General features: G+C 42.0%; 1 protein-coding gene across 2 annotated transcripts in view; it reads left to right on the top strand.

Moving 5' to 3' along the window:
- The window catches only part of spock2 (SPARC (osteonectin), cwcv and kazal like domains proteoglycan 2), a 36653-nt gene that overhangs the window by 20948 nt on the left and 2407 nt on the right, over positions 1–13298 (top strand). For both annotated transcript variants that reach the window (XM_085369208.1, XM_085369209.1), the window contains 4 exons: positions 10765–10879; positions 11253–11358; positions 12357–12465; positions 12598–12732. In XM_085369208.1, coding sequence (XP_085225334.1) covers positions 10765–10879; positions 11253–11358; positions 12357–12465; positions 12598–12732 — 465 coding nt within the window. The remainder of the gene's footprint in view (positions 1–10764; positions 10880–11252; positions 11359–12356; positions 12466–12597; positions 12733–13298) is intronic.

Raw genomic sequence — 13298 nt, 5'->3', positions numbered from 1 at the left:
GTATGTGTTAAAGGAAAGACGGGCAACTCTGGACTAGTATCATTAAGGTTACAAATGAGGCAGTCCAAAGCAAAACACCCCTTTAATGCTTCTTCTGTAACCCTGACACAACCCGATACTTTATTTGCTCAAAGAGAACATATTCTGTTAATACGTAAATGTCCAGGCCCCAGTGAAACAGGCTATTACCCTGTAAGATTTATTTATGGGATCTTAATGATAACACAAAACGCACACATATTACCCACCAGAATCCAAAGTATATCCAATTATCTCAAAATAAAACTATATTCATGAAACCTCCCAGGCTTTGTATAATACAGTAATGTATGTGCATGTAAAAAACCTTTTCCTGTACTCAAAATGTGTCATAATGCATTCATTATTCAGGCATGAATATAAATCCATGCAAAACGAAGAAATCCCTGCGATGGATGCTTTTGCAGTGAAAGCAAAGCTGCAAGATTGATTGAAACGGAATGTCATTATATGGCTGTGCTGCTGCACGATCCGTGGCCTGTATTTGAACTGTAGCGCTTTCCAGATGGTCACCGGTTCACCATATTAGACAGTGTTGCCTGTGTTTTTGTGGTTTTATTTTTTATTCCGGGGTCAGACATGCACTGTCCACAGCTGCACTGATTCCTTGGCGAAGATGCTGAAAGATGTTTGCACTCCGCTTGAGCGGATCTGATGTGACTCCCACAGGAAATGCTAAACATTGGCTCGACTTCCACCCATCATCACTTCGCTCTGCTTCCTCGTTTTTCCTCCATTTACACTCCAGCAGGAGCCGCGAGTGGAGGCAGAACAATTGAGGTCTCCTCCTTAACTCCTGCTGCAACTCCAGCCTTAATTGAGCCGGTGCCAGATGAAGTCATGACATGGAGTTTTGTCCTTAACCACTGTCACTAGATTTGCAGCCTAAATGAAGTCAGCTGAATAGCTGAGTCCATTAGCGGAATTTCCAAGGACTTAATGAAGGACTAATTATTGTTCCCAATGGCTGAGAGGTATAAAAGCATGAGAAGACAGTGAGGCAGAGGTGTGAAGCTAATATGCCTTGATTTAGTGTAAAATGACTGACATCAGCTTTATTCCTGCCAGCTCTAAGGCACTCTGATGATCAGGAAATTGTGGACTGTGGGTGAAGGCAAGTTGGTGTATGAGAGTGTGATAGGATGCTAATAGAAATATCTTATACCCTGTTCATCTGTAAAAAGGAAATATTTTATTCAGAAGGAAGAATGCAAGGACGAGAACATTTACTGAAAATGCACAAAACATTACACACTCACTTTGTTAGTTACAACTTGCACATACTAGGTTGGGACCCCCCCCCCCCCCCCCTTGTCTTTAGAACTGTCTTAATGCTTTATGGCATCGATTCAACAAGGTGCTGGAACCATTCCCAGGTTATTGTTCCCCATTGACATGACAGTCTCACACACTTGCTGCAGATTTGTTGGTTGCACATTCGTGATGTGAAAGTGCTCTGTTGGAATAAGACAGGGGTGTCCAACTCCAGTCCTCGAGAGCTACCGTCCTGCAGCTTTTAGATGCATCCCTACTCCAACAGAGTAGCTTCAGAGTAACTTCAACATGTTGTGTGTTCAGAGATGGTCTTCTGCATATCTTAATGCAGTGGTTGCCAAAAATTATACAACTGTGAGATACTGTTTGTCCGTGATTTGAACCGGGGGAACAAATTGTGGCAGGATCAGCCTGATATTATTTGTATCCCACTGTAACTTTACTGTATAAAGAGCTAACATTGCCAACATTTCAGTATAAGAAGTGTTTGTGAACTAAAAATCAAGAATTGTGGGATACTGTTTGTCCATTACTTGGACAGCCCAGAGCATGCTCCTGACGCAGGGGAAACAAATACTTTCGGGGATCCCGACCTGGCACCGCTGTTGTTCAGTTGAAGCCAAAGGCAAGATATGCTTCATCATATTTTATAGTCTTTGGTTTGGAAGAAAGGTGGTTTGGAAGCATATGATCCTTGATCCTGTGCTTTGCGTTTGTGTGGGAGCCCCATCAGAAACCTGCCCATTATGCTAGCAGTGTCCAAGAATTCTGTTTTTTTTTTAATCCCCCCCCCCACACACACACACACACACAATGGCTCTCCCCCACTTCGGGAACCACTGCCTTAATGTAGCAAGTGGTTATTCAGCAGTCTGTACTCAGACCAGCCCTTATGGCACCAACAACCATGGCACGTTCAAAGTGGTCAAAATCATCTTTTTTATTCCCATTCTTATGCTTGGTTTGAACTTCAGTGAGCTGGCTTTACCATGTCTCCATGCCTAAATGAATTCAGTTACTGCCATGTGATTGGTTGATTAGAGCAGTTGAGTAGGAATGCCAATCACAGTGGCTGATGAGTGTACATCCAAACTCTAAGGCAGACCTTCCCAAAGTGTGGGGCCTGCCCACTAGGGGGGGCGCAGAGCCATTGCAGGGGGGGGGGGGGGATGAAAAGGGGGGAAGAAAAACAAAACGCTTGGACACTGCTAGCACGGGGCGCCCACAGAAACGCAAAGCAGGAGATGAAGCATTACAGCGAAGAAAAACCCTAAACAAGTACCGAGTGCGCAACAACGTAATGTGAAATTCACAGAGAAACTCGCGGATTCTTCCACTGACCGCTGCGGCACACCTGCACCAGGGCACACCTCCGCCTACCCCACTCCTGCTTTACAGGTGAAAATAGAGCAACAGGACCGCTAGTCTTTGATATTATTTATTTTCTGCTGTGTTTTACTTGCATCTGTTTGAAAGACTGAGTGTAAACAAAAAAATATTAAATATGTTTCCAAACCAACTTCTTTCTAAGCCAAAGACTAGAAAATTTGGAACCACCAGTTCTTCAGTCACTACCTTGCACGACAAGCAAAGATTTCCAGTAGTACACAAGTGTCTACATAAAGCCACGGTAACAGTTGGGTTTTAATTCTCATTTAACTTGTTGCCATGGCAAACATTAAAAAATGAAATGTCATCTTTGAACTTAATCCTGAGTTTTTGAGGCTCTCGTCTTACCTATTTTGCAGTCAAACATACCAGCATACTGTGGATCAACTTCACAAGTGGCATTTGCGTCTTCAGCTTTTATGAAACTTTAAAATGCTTGCCTTAGGTTGTCAGATGAGTAGTATTCCACATCTTTCATTTCACACAGCATAAAACCCTTCATCTATTTCCCTTTCTCTCATTCTGACGCAAGTGTGTTATCTCCCTCCATTGATCTGCCTTCCTTTATGACTGGCCTAATGAAGCAAAAGAGTGAAAAGAGGAGATTTGTCCCTCTGAGACATCACTAAATCAGTGTGATGTCTTTACTCCGAAGCTCTGAGCCTACAGGCCTCATTTCTCAGCCGGGCTGCCCAGACTGCTACACTGCTTTGCAGAGGAAGACAGAGCTTTAGAAATGTCAACAGACAAGAGAGCCAAAGCCGTCAGACTGAGGTGGAAATTTGCATTCAGGAATCGTAGTAGCTGACTCCACTTTAGTCGATGCTGTCCCGAATGAGGGTGGCCAAGAGAGCTCACCGCAGCTTATTAAAGGACAGATAGATAAGACACAAGCCAATTAAGGAATTGTCTTCATTTATTTGACATTACATGCAAAGCACAACTAAGTACGCTGTGAATATCTCTGATGGGAAAGTTTTCATTTGCATTGTCTTTGTTTGACTTGCGGTGTGTTTTTTTGTCCTGGTACTTTAGGAGATAATTGTGTGAAATTTAGTGATGGAAAAGGACCCCAAATTCAGACTCATGAGCAGGTGTCAAGTGAAAAGAACATTTTATTTAAGGCAAACCAAAATCCATCAGTAAACACAGGAACATGGGGACACTCTACAGGAACACTACAGACTGGGATGAATAGTAGCATGAACATGAAACAGGGTGAGACAACAAAGATCTATGGGGAGATAAGGGCTATATAAACACACAAGATAATTAATGAGATGTGGAATAGCAGGGAACACAATAGAAATTTATCTGAGAAACAAGAGAAAGTACTACAAAATGCAGCGTACACAAGGCAGGAGATCCCATAAATTCTGTTCCTCTGGACGTAGCATTTTCAGTTTTCCATCAGTGAAGGATTGGTAGGAGACTTCCAAAATACAATAGGAAGAACTGATGGAGACTATACATGGGGAACACAAGAGAGGCAGGGAAAACTGGAAGAACTCAACAGTAAGTGGAACAAAAACACAAAGCTAAAAGCACAATAACAAACTAAGAAACAAGCTGACTATAACCAGGAATCAACAGAACTCTGAAATCCAAAACACAAAAGGCTGGGTGAAAGACTCAGAACCGAAACAAATAGTTAATTCCAATCTTAATATCATCAGATGGCTCAGTTGATACCTTTTCTCCACTTTGCTGTTGGCCCTACAAGCCACTTTGCAACCTGACGCAACCGCTGCATCTGCTCTGCCCGCTCTGTCATGTGCTGTGGGTCTTGCAGCTGCTCTAGCAAAACTAATCTATACATTTGTTTGACTAATGTTGGCCTCAGTGAAGTGTATATATTTGTGAGTAGGATCTGCAGTACATGTGTTGCAAAATGAATGAGTATTTGTCATTAATTTCCTTATGTTTTGCTGTTTCCATTGTCTAAAGCTGCACTGCAGTGATCTCTCTTTGTTGCTGTAAAAACAGGTCCAGGAAATCTACAGTTGATTTGTGCAACCCCACAAATGACTAAATTGGCATACTTAAAGACATTAAATTGTGGTAGGCAAACTGTTGTAATGTAAGGTTGCAAGAGTAATCAAGCACACACACCCTAACAATTAAGTGCATGTGTATAGCACTGATGTTTTTATGTATACCTTTAAGTGTACACTGGATTTACATATGCTGATCTAAGATAGAGAGGCCAATAAATGGTAAATGGACATTTTCTGGATATATTAAAGGCAAAGAGCATGGTGAATTTTGCTGAACCCACACTTTACAAGGACTGTTCCTCTAGAGCAGGGATTCAAATATAAGGCACGGGGGCTTAAATCGGCCCAGCAAAGTCTCCACTGGATGGCTTTGAAAAATAAAGGCCGCGATATACCCGCTATAATGGCCGATTAGGAAGCCAATGCAGTATTGTCCTGAAGGATCGGTGCCGCCATTCAGATAACATCGCTGCTAAAGTACGGCTATAGGAGGAGAAGAAGTCACAACTTGTCACGGCGAGTGAGGTGAGCCGTGTGGAGATGATCAGAGATGGGCAGTAACGCGTTACTTGATTACTTTTTTCAAGTAACGAGTAAAGTAAGGGATTACTATTGCAAAAACGGTAATTAGATTACTGTTACTTTCCCATAGGAACGCTGCGTTACTAAAACCGTGATTTTTTTTTTTTGCGTGAACGTCTCATGACAGTGACGTAAGCGAGTGCGACGTTCGTGACAACAGCTGTGTGCAGATCAACAATGGATAATATATCAGTGCGGGAGAGAGTATGAGCGTGCAGCGTTTAAAGCGTGGAAGTACTGACCTTACTTTGAGTTTGATTCCATAAAAAGTGACAAAAACATTAGTGTCTGTTGTGCGTGGGAAGAAAACTTCTTTTTATAGCGAAAAAAAGACCCTAAACAAGCACCGAGTGCGCTACCACGTAATGTGAAATTCACAGAGAAACTCGCGGATTCTTCCACTGACCGCTGCGGCACACCTGCACCAGGGCAAACCTCCGCCTACTGCACTCCTGCTTTACAGGTGAAAATAGAGCAACAGGACCGCTAGTCTTTGATTTTATTTATTTTCTGCTGTGTTTTACTTGCATCTATTTGAAAGACTGAGTGTAAACACAAAAAATATTTTATTTAATATGCTGGAATGTGCAGAAAATAGGTTTAACTAATGTTTAACTAATTTCTTCAAGTCAGAGAATGGTGCATATAATTAAATTTTTGCTTGATGCATAAAGTTAAAAGATTAAAACTGAAAAAACAAGTTTTAAAAAAAAGAGACTTTTCCATTTGATTACATTTTGTATGATGGATTATGCAGAAAAAGTAGAATTGGGCTGAAAGATCTATCGCTTTATCACCTATTCAGGTTGTAAATCGTGTTTTTAAAAAGTAACTAAGTAACTAAGTAATTAATTACTTTCGAAAATAAGTGATCAGTAAAGTAACGGGATTACTTTTTTGGGGAAGTAATCAGTAATTAGTTACTGATTACTTTTTTCAAGTAACTTGAACAACACTGGAGATGATAAAGGAGGATCCTATCGCAGGCAGTCGTGAAGGTGAGAAGGTGGTTTATTGAACACAGAGCAAATAGCCTTCTGTCCCGTTTCTCTATCTAAACTGGGAACAACTAAACTACTGAACACAAACCAGGACCTGAACATGAGGGAGGATGGACAGAGGTAAATGACGGTGAAAGCAGGAAGAACACACAGATGAAGCACGGTGAATACACAGACGGACCAGCGACTACAATGGCTGTATCCCAATTCAGGGTCTGCAGCCTTAAAGTACGCAGCCTCAACGATCCTCAAGGGCCGCGTACTTAAAGACCGCTAAGGCCAGAAGTGCGAGGCTTGTGAAATGGGACGGTCTAGCCTCCATTGCGCTGCCCAGGTTGCCTAGCAACCATGATTCTAACAGCTGGAAACGTGTCATACAGCTTTGTTTGACAGAAATGAAGGAGAAAATCTTTTGTTCATTTGTTTGTTTCTACATGAGCTTTGATCATTCTCTGTAAGATTAAGCTCAGCTATTGAACGGCGTATATTTTAAAGTAAAGGCTGTAAAACCAAGTTAGTACAAACGTCATTAATGTCACATAACGTTGCCGACATGTGGCCAACAGTAATGTTTTAATGTTCTTCGTTATTAAACATTTGCACATAAATAAGTGACATAATATTCAGTACTTACTTAAAGTTTACTCTTCGGGCACCCCTCATCTGCCGTTTTTTTCGGCAAAATTATCCACACCCACCGCCGCGCTATGCATTCTGGGATATATTGGGCCACGAAGTCTACACCGCCACGTCCTTAAAATTCAGGGAAATTAAGGACGCATTTGAGGCCGCATTTCGAGCAGCCTTCGAATTGGGACAGCCTTTGTCGCGTCGCGGTGACGTAATCGGCCTTGAAAGGCGGCCTTTAAGGCTGCAGACCCTGAATTGGGATACAGCCAATGACAGGAGACACGACTGAAATACACTCAGAGAAACACAGGGAGATTACACACAGGTGGGGGACACAGCTGGAAGTAATTAACGAGACGAGGAAGGTAAAGGTAAAACTTCCTTGTCTCGTCTCGTTTGTCAAAATCGGCGCACGACACAAGCAATGCATCAAGCATCAAAAAAGCATAAGAAGGGCACATATTTAGGGTTTTTCAATTATAATACGTTTTGTAGCTTTTCCTGCTAATAAAACCTCATCCATGGCCGTTCATGCAGCACCAAAGTAAACAAGTCTTTCCGGCCCACTTATGATCAAAGTGAGCTGTATGTGGCCCACCATATATATGACATCGCTGCTCTAGAAGGTATTAATAAATGTAAGGGATAATGTGTTTAAAACAAGATAAAGACAATGGATAGACCGTTTTGTTTTTGTTGGGAAAATCTTGCCCTTTGCAAAATATCTCCACTGCTATTACCTTGTTTTTACTTTACAACAACCAGCGCTTCTGGCGCTCCCCCTACCAGGGACTCTGCCCAGCTCTTTGCACACAGTGCACACATCATGTACTGTATGCACACTACTCCAACTCTAAACCTCAGAAAACAGAAAAACACCCAATTAAGTTCCCTGGGGAATTTCCCTTTGTCCTTCTCACCATCACCTCTTCCTGAGCATCCTTTTTAGGCCCGCCTGGGGTTCCTTCTATCCAGTAATTTCAAACTATATAAGGCTGCAAAGGAAACAGCCTGTTATTCCAACTCTGGAGGGGGGTCAACCTTGTCTCGTACTTGTAACAAATTATGTTTTTGCTCCTGAGTCTCTTCTGTTTAACATTTTCTAAGGACATTCAGTAAATCTCCACTGTAATCTGAATTGTAGTCCTTTCACTGCTCTTTCTTCCTTATACAGTTTGTGAGTATGTAATGGTTTTTACACATTACACCCTGGATTTGCATATATCATTCCCAGGTAGACAGGACAATAAATTGTAAATGGACACTTCCTGGTGTTATGTCAAAGGCAGACCGCATGAAAATGGGTGAATGTGCTGAGTCCACTCTCTATGAGGACTATTGATAGATGTTGTGAGATCCAACCTGTTTAAAACAAGGTAGAGGCAAAAGAGAGACCCTTTTGTCCTGTTTGCCTTGCACGTGAAACAAATTATGTTTTTGCTCCCGAGGCTCTTCTATTTAACATTTTCTGAGGAAATGTAATAATTTAATTTAATAAATTGTGTTAAATCTCTGTCATTTCACTGCTACTTCTTCCATATAGGTCTGGTGAATGTGTAAAGGGTTTTAGATGGTATAAAGCTGCCACTAATCAGCATTTTTAAATGGAACAGAAATATGATCATCTATTAAATGTATAATTAAAGCCAGTAGCTTATCTTAGCACAAAAGCTGGAATTAACACAGTAGATCTTAACTGTTTATTTTATAAAAAATAAAAATATATGTAATGTAATGTTGCCAAGTTGCCTGCAGTTATAGCATCATATTTAGCAGCAGTAATTTACTCATCTTGATCCAGGCAGGACTATTTTTGCACAAAGTGCAGGCACACCTGAGAACACTCCTACCTAGAAAACAACATAGCACCAATGACATTAGAGACTGGGTGTGTAAATACTAGATAAAAGAGCTGATGATGAGGATGTGGCCTGAGCACTGCTTCCGTTATCCCCAATCTGCAGGGATAAACCTCGTGCAAATCTCGATTGGATTAGACTGAAGCACGGGGAGCCTAATTAGGAGAGGTTTACTGCTACAGGCATTAGTTTAAAACCATAGGAGAGGCTTTTTAAAAGTAAAAAGAATTAAAGTAGGTGCACTGGGGAATAGATGGAAAAATAGTGGAATGCGAGGTGGAAAATAATAAGCAAAACAGGTAGGCCAAGAGTGAGGGCGCACAGCAAGGATGTCTGATGTGAGGAGAAGACAAAGGAATGTGAAAAGATGGAAGAAAGGTGGCTTGATAAACATGATTGCACAACAGGGGGTTTGAGACACGGAGAGGGAGAGAGTTCTTAGAAACACCAGATTGAGCTGCAAATCACAGTCAACCCAGAAATGATTCCCAGACCACGGAGAGCCTGTTGCTATGGAAACGTCATCATCGCAGGCACTGCTTTAATCCGTGGAAGCCTGTTAAGTTAACATGAGGCTCAGGCAGCCACCTTATGCTTCTGTACTCACAACACAACGCCGTGCCAGCATTGTAGCCACTCGCTACAGACGAGATTTATTTACAAATGTTTTTGCTATTAGAAAAATCAGGATCATCTTATTTGTATTTATGGTTTTCCTTCTCTCTTTCCTTTGCTTTCTTTGGTTCAATGGATTGCAAAACATATAGCCTTTTGCGTGCGTGGCCCTTTACCTACTACACTTAATCGCCTTCTCCTTCATGTCAGAGAGAGGGTCCCCAAAGGGTGGAATTGGCTGATGCACCGTGATTGTGCTGATGCGCTGGTGTGAATTGGACAGGGCGGGTGGTGAAACATCAAACCTGCGAGGAAAAGAAAGGCGGGTGGCAGCAAAAGAGGACAGAGTCGAGTAAGAAAAGCTGGGAGACGTCTGTGATATTGTGTACTGAGATAGTGTACACAATCAATGCCAACTGGGATAAGGAGCAACCAGAGAATAAGGCTGCACTGCTGACAGTTTAAATGGATGAGGAGTCTGCATCTGGGCATTAATGCCTCCAAGCCTTCTCCCCAGCAGCAGAGCAGTCAGTCAATCAGTTATACAACCAGCTCAGCCGTAGCAGGATTGGGGGGGGGGGGGTTGTATTGTTTTGGATTTGCTACTCAAATCAGATCTCTGTCAGTTCGCTTCAATAATCCTGTGATGTAGGCAGAATTAATGTATTCTGCAACCAGAAAGGACAAGAGAGGAGATCCTAAGCCTGCCTGCTAACTGCCATAAAACAGGATACAGTAAGGATTCAAGGCGAACCTCAGTCCTACATATGAAGTCTGTGATAGCAGTGTGAAAATAAACTCTATTCCTGTGTAGCTGTGCTCATGGATAGTGCAGGTGAATATAGGCTGAAGTAGTTAAAGAGAATAGAGGGTGACATCCAGGTCAGGCTCCAGGAGGCCTGCTAGGAAGAGACAGATATGACATATGAGCATGTGTGAGGTGCTGCTAGCAGAGAGTTTGATGGATGTGGCAACCTGAGTTAGACATCCTGGCTTTAGCCCAGATTGCAGGAATTATTTAAGTGTAGTAGAGAATGTAAATATGTAAGTAGATGAAGTCTGCAAGTTATTCAACGCTTTTTAAAAAAATATATATATATATCAGCTGAGGAGCTAAATTGGATCAAAAGCCAACTAAAGAAGCTCTTGTAATTTTATGTTCAAGAATAAGATTTTTCCTCCCAATAAATAAAAGTGCCTCAGAGTGCATATTTAAAATAGTGCAACACCAGCACAGCTTGAGTCATTTAGACTGACTCTTGGGTTATGCTGAGCAAGTAGGGAGCAGAAAAAAGACAGAAAAGGGGGAACGGAGGGAGGAAAAGTGAAGCAGTGTGAAAGCTAAAGTACATGTCTCATTTTCTTTTTTCTCCCCAGATGTAGACACCACCAAGGACCCTTGTCAAAAGGTTAAGTGCAGCCGACACAAGGTGTGTATCGCCCAGGGCTACCAGAGAGCTGTGTGCGTCAACCGCAAGAAACTTGAACACAGGTGAGTGTGTGTAGCCCATGGGCAAGAATTGACTAATTCCCAAAACAGAAAAATAGTCAAAAAAAAATCTTCTTTACGCACACTAACATGAGTTCAACTCAACCAAGCACGCACTCCATAGTCTGCTGCAAACTGGAGTGTTTATCCCTGTCGGCCACACTCGTAGTATTAAAGCTTGTTTGTGCACCAGTGTAAGTACGACTGCCTGCTGTTTAATGATAAGCTAATGCATTTGGACAACACAGAGGAGGCCTGTTAGCTTCGCGCTTGTGTTTTGGTGCTGCTGTGTGTGTACTCTGAATTAACGCAGCAGTTGCTGTCTAAGCTGGACTTATCCAGGCTGACATGGTTGTGTTGTCCCCTTGTCCTGCAGGCTGAAGCAGCCCGCTCTCAGGTCTCCTGATGGAAACTGTCACCCCTGTCCCATCTCCTCCACTGGGCCTGTGTGTGGATCTGATGGACACAACTATGCCTCAAAGGTACACCTCCATCCCCCACTTTAATTAACCTGTTAATGTCTAAACAATTAAATAATTGCCAGAAATTTAACATTTTTTGAAAATGGACTGTTTACTAAACTGCCTGACAAATTAAAAACATTAAATAATAATTAAAAATAGTTTTCATTTGCATCATATTTGCTGTGTCTGGCTTTTATTCGGTTTTTTTGGGAGGGGAAAAATCACACCGATGATGTGGAATACTCCAAAACTGACAAAACCTAACCATATTGTACATATCGAATATGATTAATGAGTGGTTAAATGGTTACAAAGTGAGATTTATGGTTGAATTTTATACATATAGCAAAGCAACAGTACAAAGTTGACTGCACTGAGCACCACTTTAATTTTTCCATGTGGCTTTACGTATATTAGTAGTGCTGTGACTGTGATGTGCACTTGAGCTCCCCTAATGTGGCTCGTTCCCCTCGGTGAACATTATTACATGCTGATTCAACACATAAATTCTGCTACTATATGCTACGTTGCTAAATAGCCTTGACAACTCTTGCAAATTTAGGTCATACGGATGTACACATACTTTTACACACATCTTGAAATCCGTGGTACATGCTGTACGTGCTCTGCGTCGTTTGGTAAGAACCGACACACACCTTTGCACATTCAGAGCTAAGCAGTGTGAGGAGAATCTCAAGGGACACAAAGCTGAGACAAAGAGCCGTGATGTATGGCCTCAGAGGAACCAATTGGTGGCTTGCGGTGACAGAATCCCATGTGTTTATTGATTAATGCTTTGTCTTTTGAATCACTATTTCTGACCTTGTGTGCAAGTAAAGGTTGGGAAGCGCATTCAAGAGCAGGACTCTGATTTTGAATTAAGGCTTACAGTCGGTCACCTCATGAATATTTGATCTGCGTTGCGGCAATAACTCATTTCACTTCACCTTTGTGTCCCCTTGTCGATGTCATCGGTGTGTGTGCGTGTGTGTTTAATGACTGTATGTGTGTTGCAGTGCAAGCTGGAGCAGCAGGCGTGTCTTACGGGGAAGGATCTTACCCTGAAGTGTTCTGGTCTGTGTCCTTGTCCAACTACTGCTCCTACAACCAAGGAGAGTAAACATGGTGAGAGCAACATACATGACATACAACTCGTGTTTTGTTTTGTTTTATTCTCACACATCTACTCAAGCATAACAGCCATCATAACTGCATAAATAGGTGCAACAAATATTTTTCTCTCCTGTACTTACACAGAGGGCTGCACCGGGCAGGATCTGGCTGATCTCGGGGAGCGTCTGAGGGACTGGTTCCAGCTACTGCAGAGTAATGCCAACCAGAACAACAACAGCAAGCCCGGGGCCAAAGCCACTGCAGTCAGCACCACATCAGGTTAGCGCTACTACTTAATAAACTCATTGCATGAAGAGGGCATTTCAATGCTTTAGATGCAGGGTAGCGTACTATAAAATATCTAAGAAAGCCATTAAATCTATTTTTCATGTCTCATTTAAGACAAAGTTTGTTTCTGCTGCTGACAGTCGACACTGTAGCTCTTGGCTGTTTAACACTGGATCTCTAGATTCACAAAAAATAATTGATGCCTCATAAAGAAATAAACTGGATGCCTTCCACGAGCTATTTTCTGGTTCAAGGATTTGTAATCAGTAATCGTATCAGCCAATCACTATAATTAAAATAGTAAAAAGAAGTACAGCAGGAAAATCAAATTGTCCTGTTGGTGCCACTTGCAACCATTTGCCTGAAACTATCTTGGATGGATAGTGTAACATAACGCTGCATCACATACGGGAGGATGTTTATGCCTCAGGGTACAGTCAGGAAGTTCCAAGCATCAACCGGCGTTGTAAAGCCGGGAGAACAATACGTTATAATGCCATTTTCATATGCAAAACTTTTTCTTTTTTTTAACGTTGAAACTGGCAGCACTGGAAGGC

Source organism: Diplotaxodon limnothrissa, linkage group LG13, assembly GCF_057381915.1.
Source record: "Diplotaxodon limnothrissa isolate DT_005_m linkage group LG13, D_limnothrissa_male_GT1.1, whole genome shotgun sequence".
Lineage (NCBI taxonomy): Eukaryota > Metazoa > Chordata > Actinopteri > Cichliformes > Cichlidae > Diplotaxodon > Diplotaxodon limnothrissa.
This window is presented reverse-complemented; position numbering and strand designations above follow the sequence as displayed.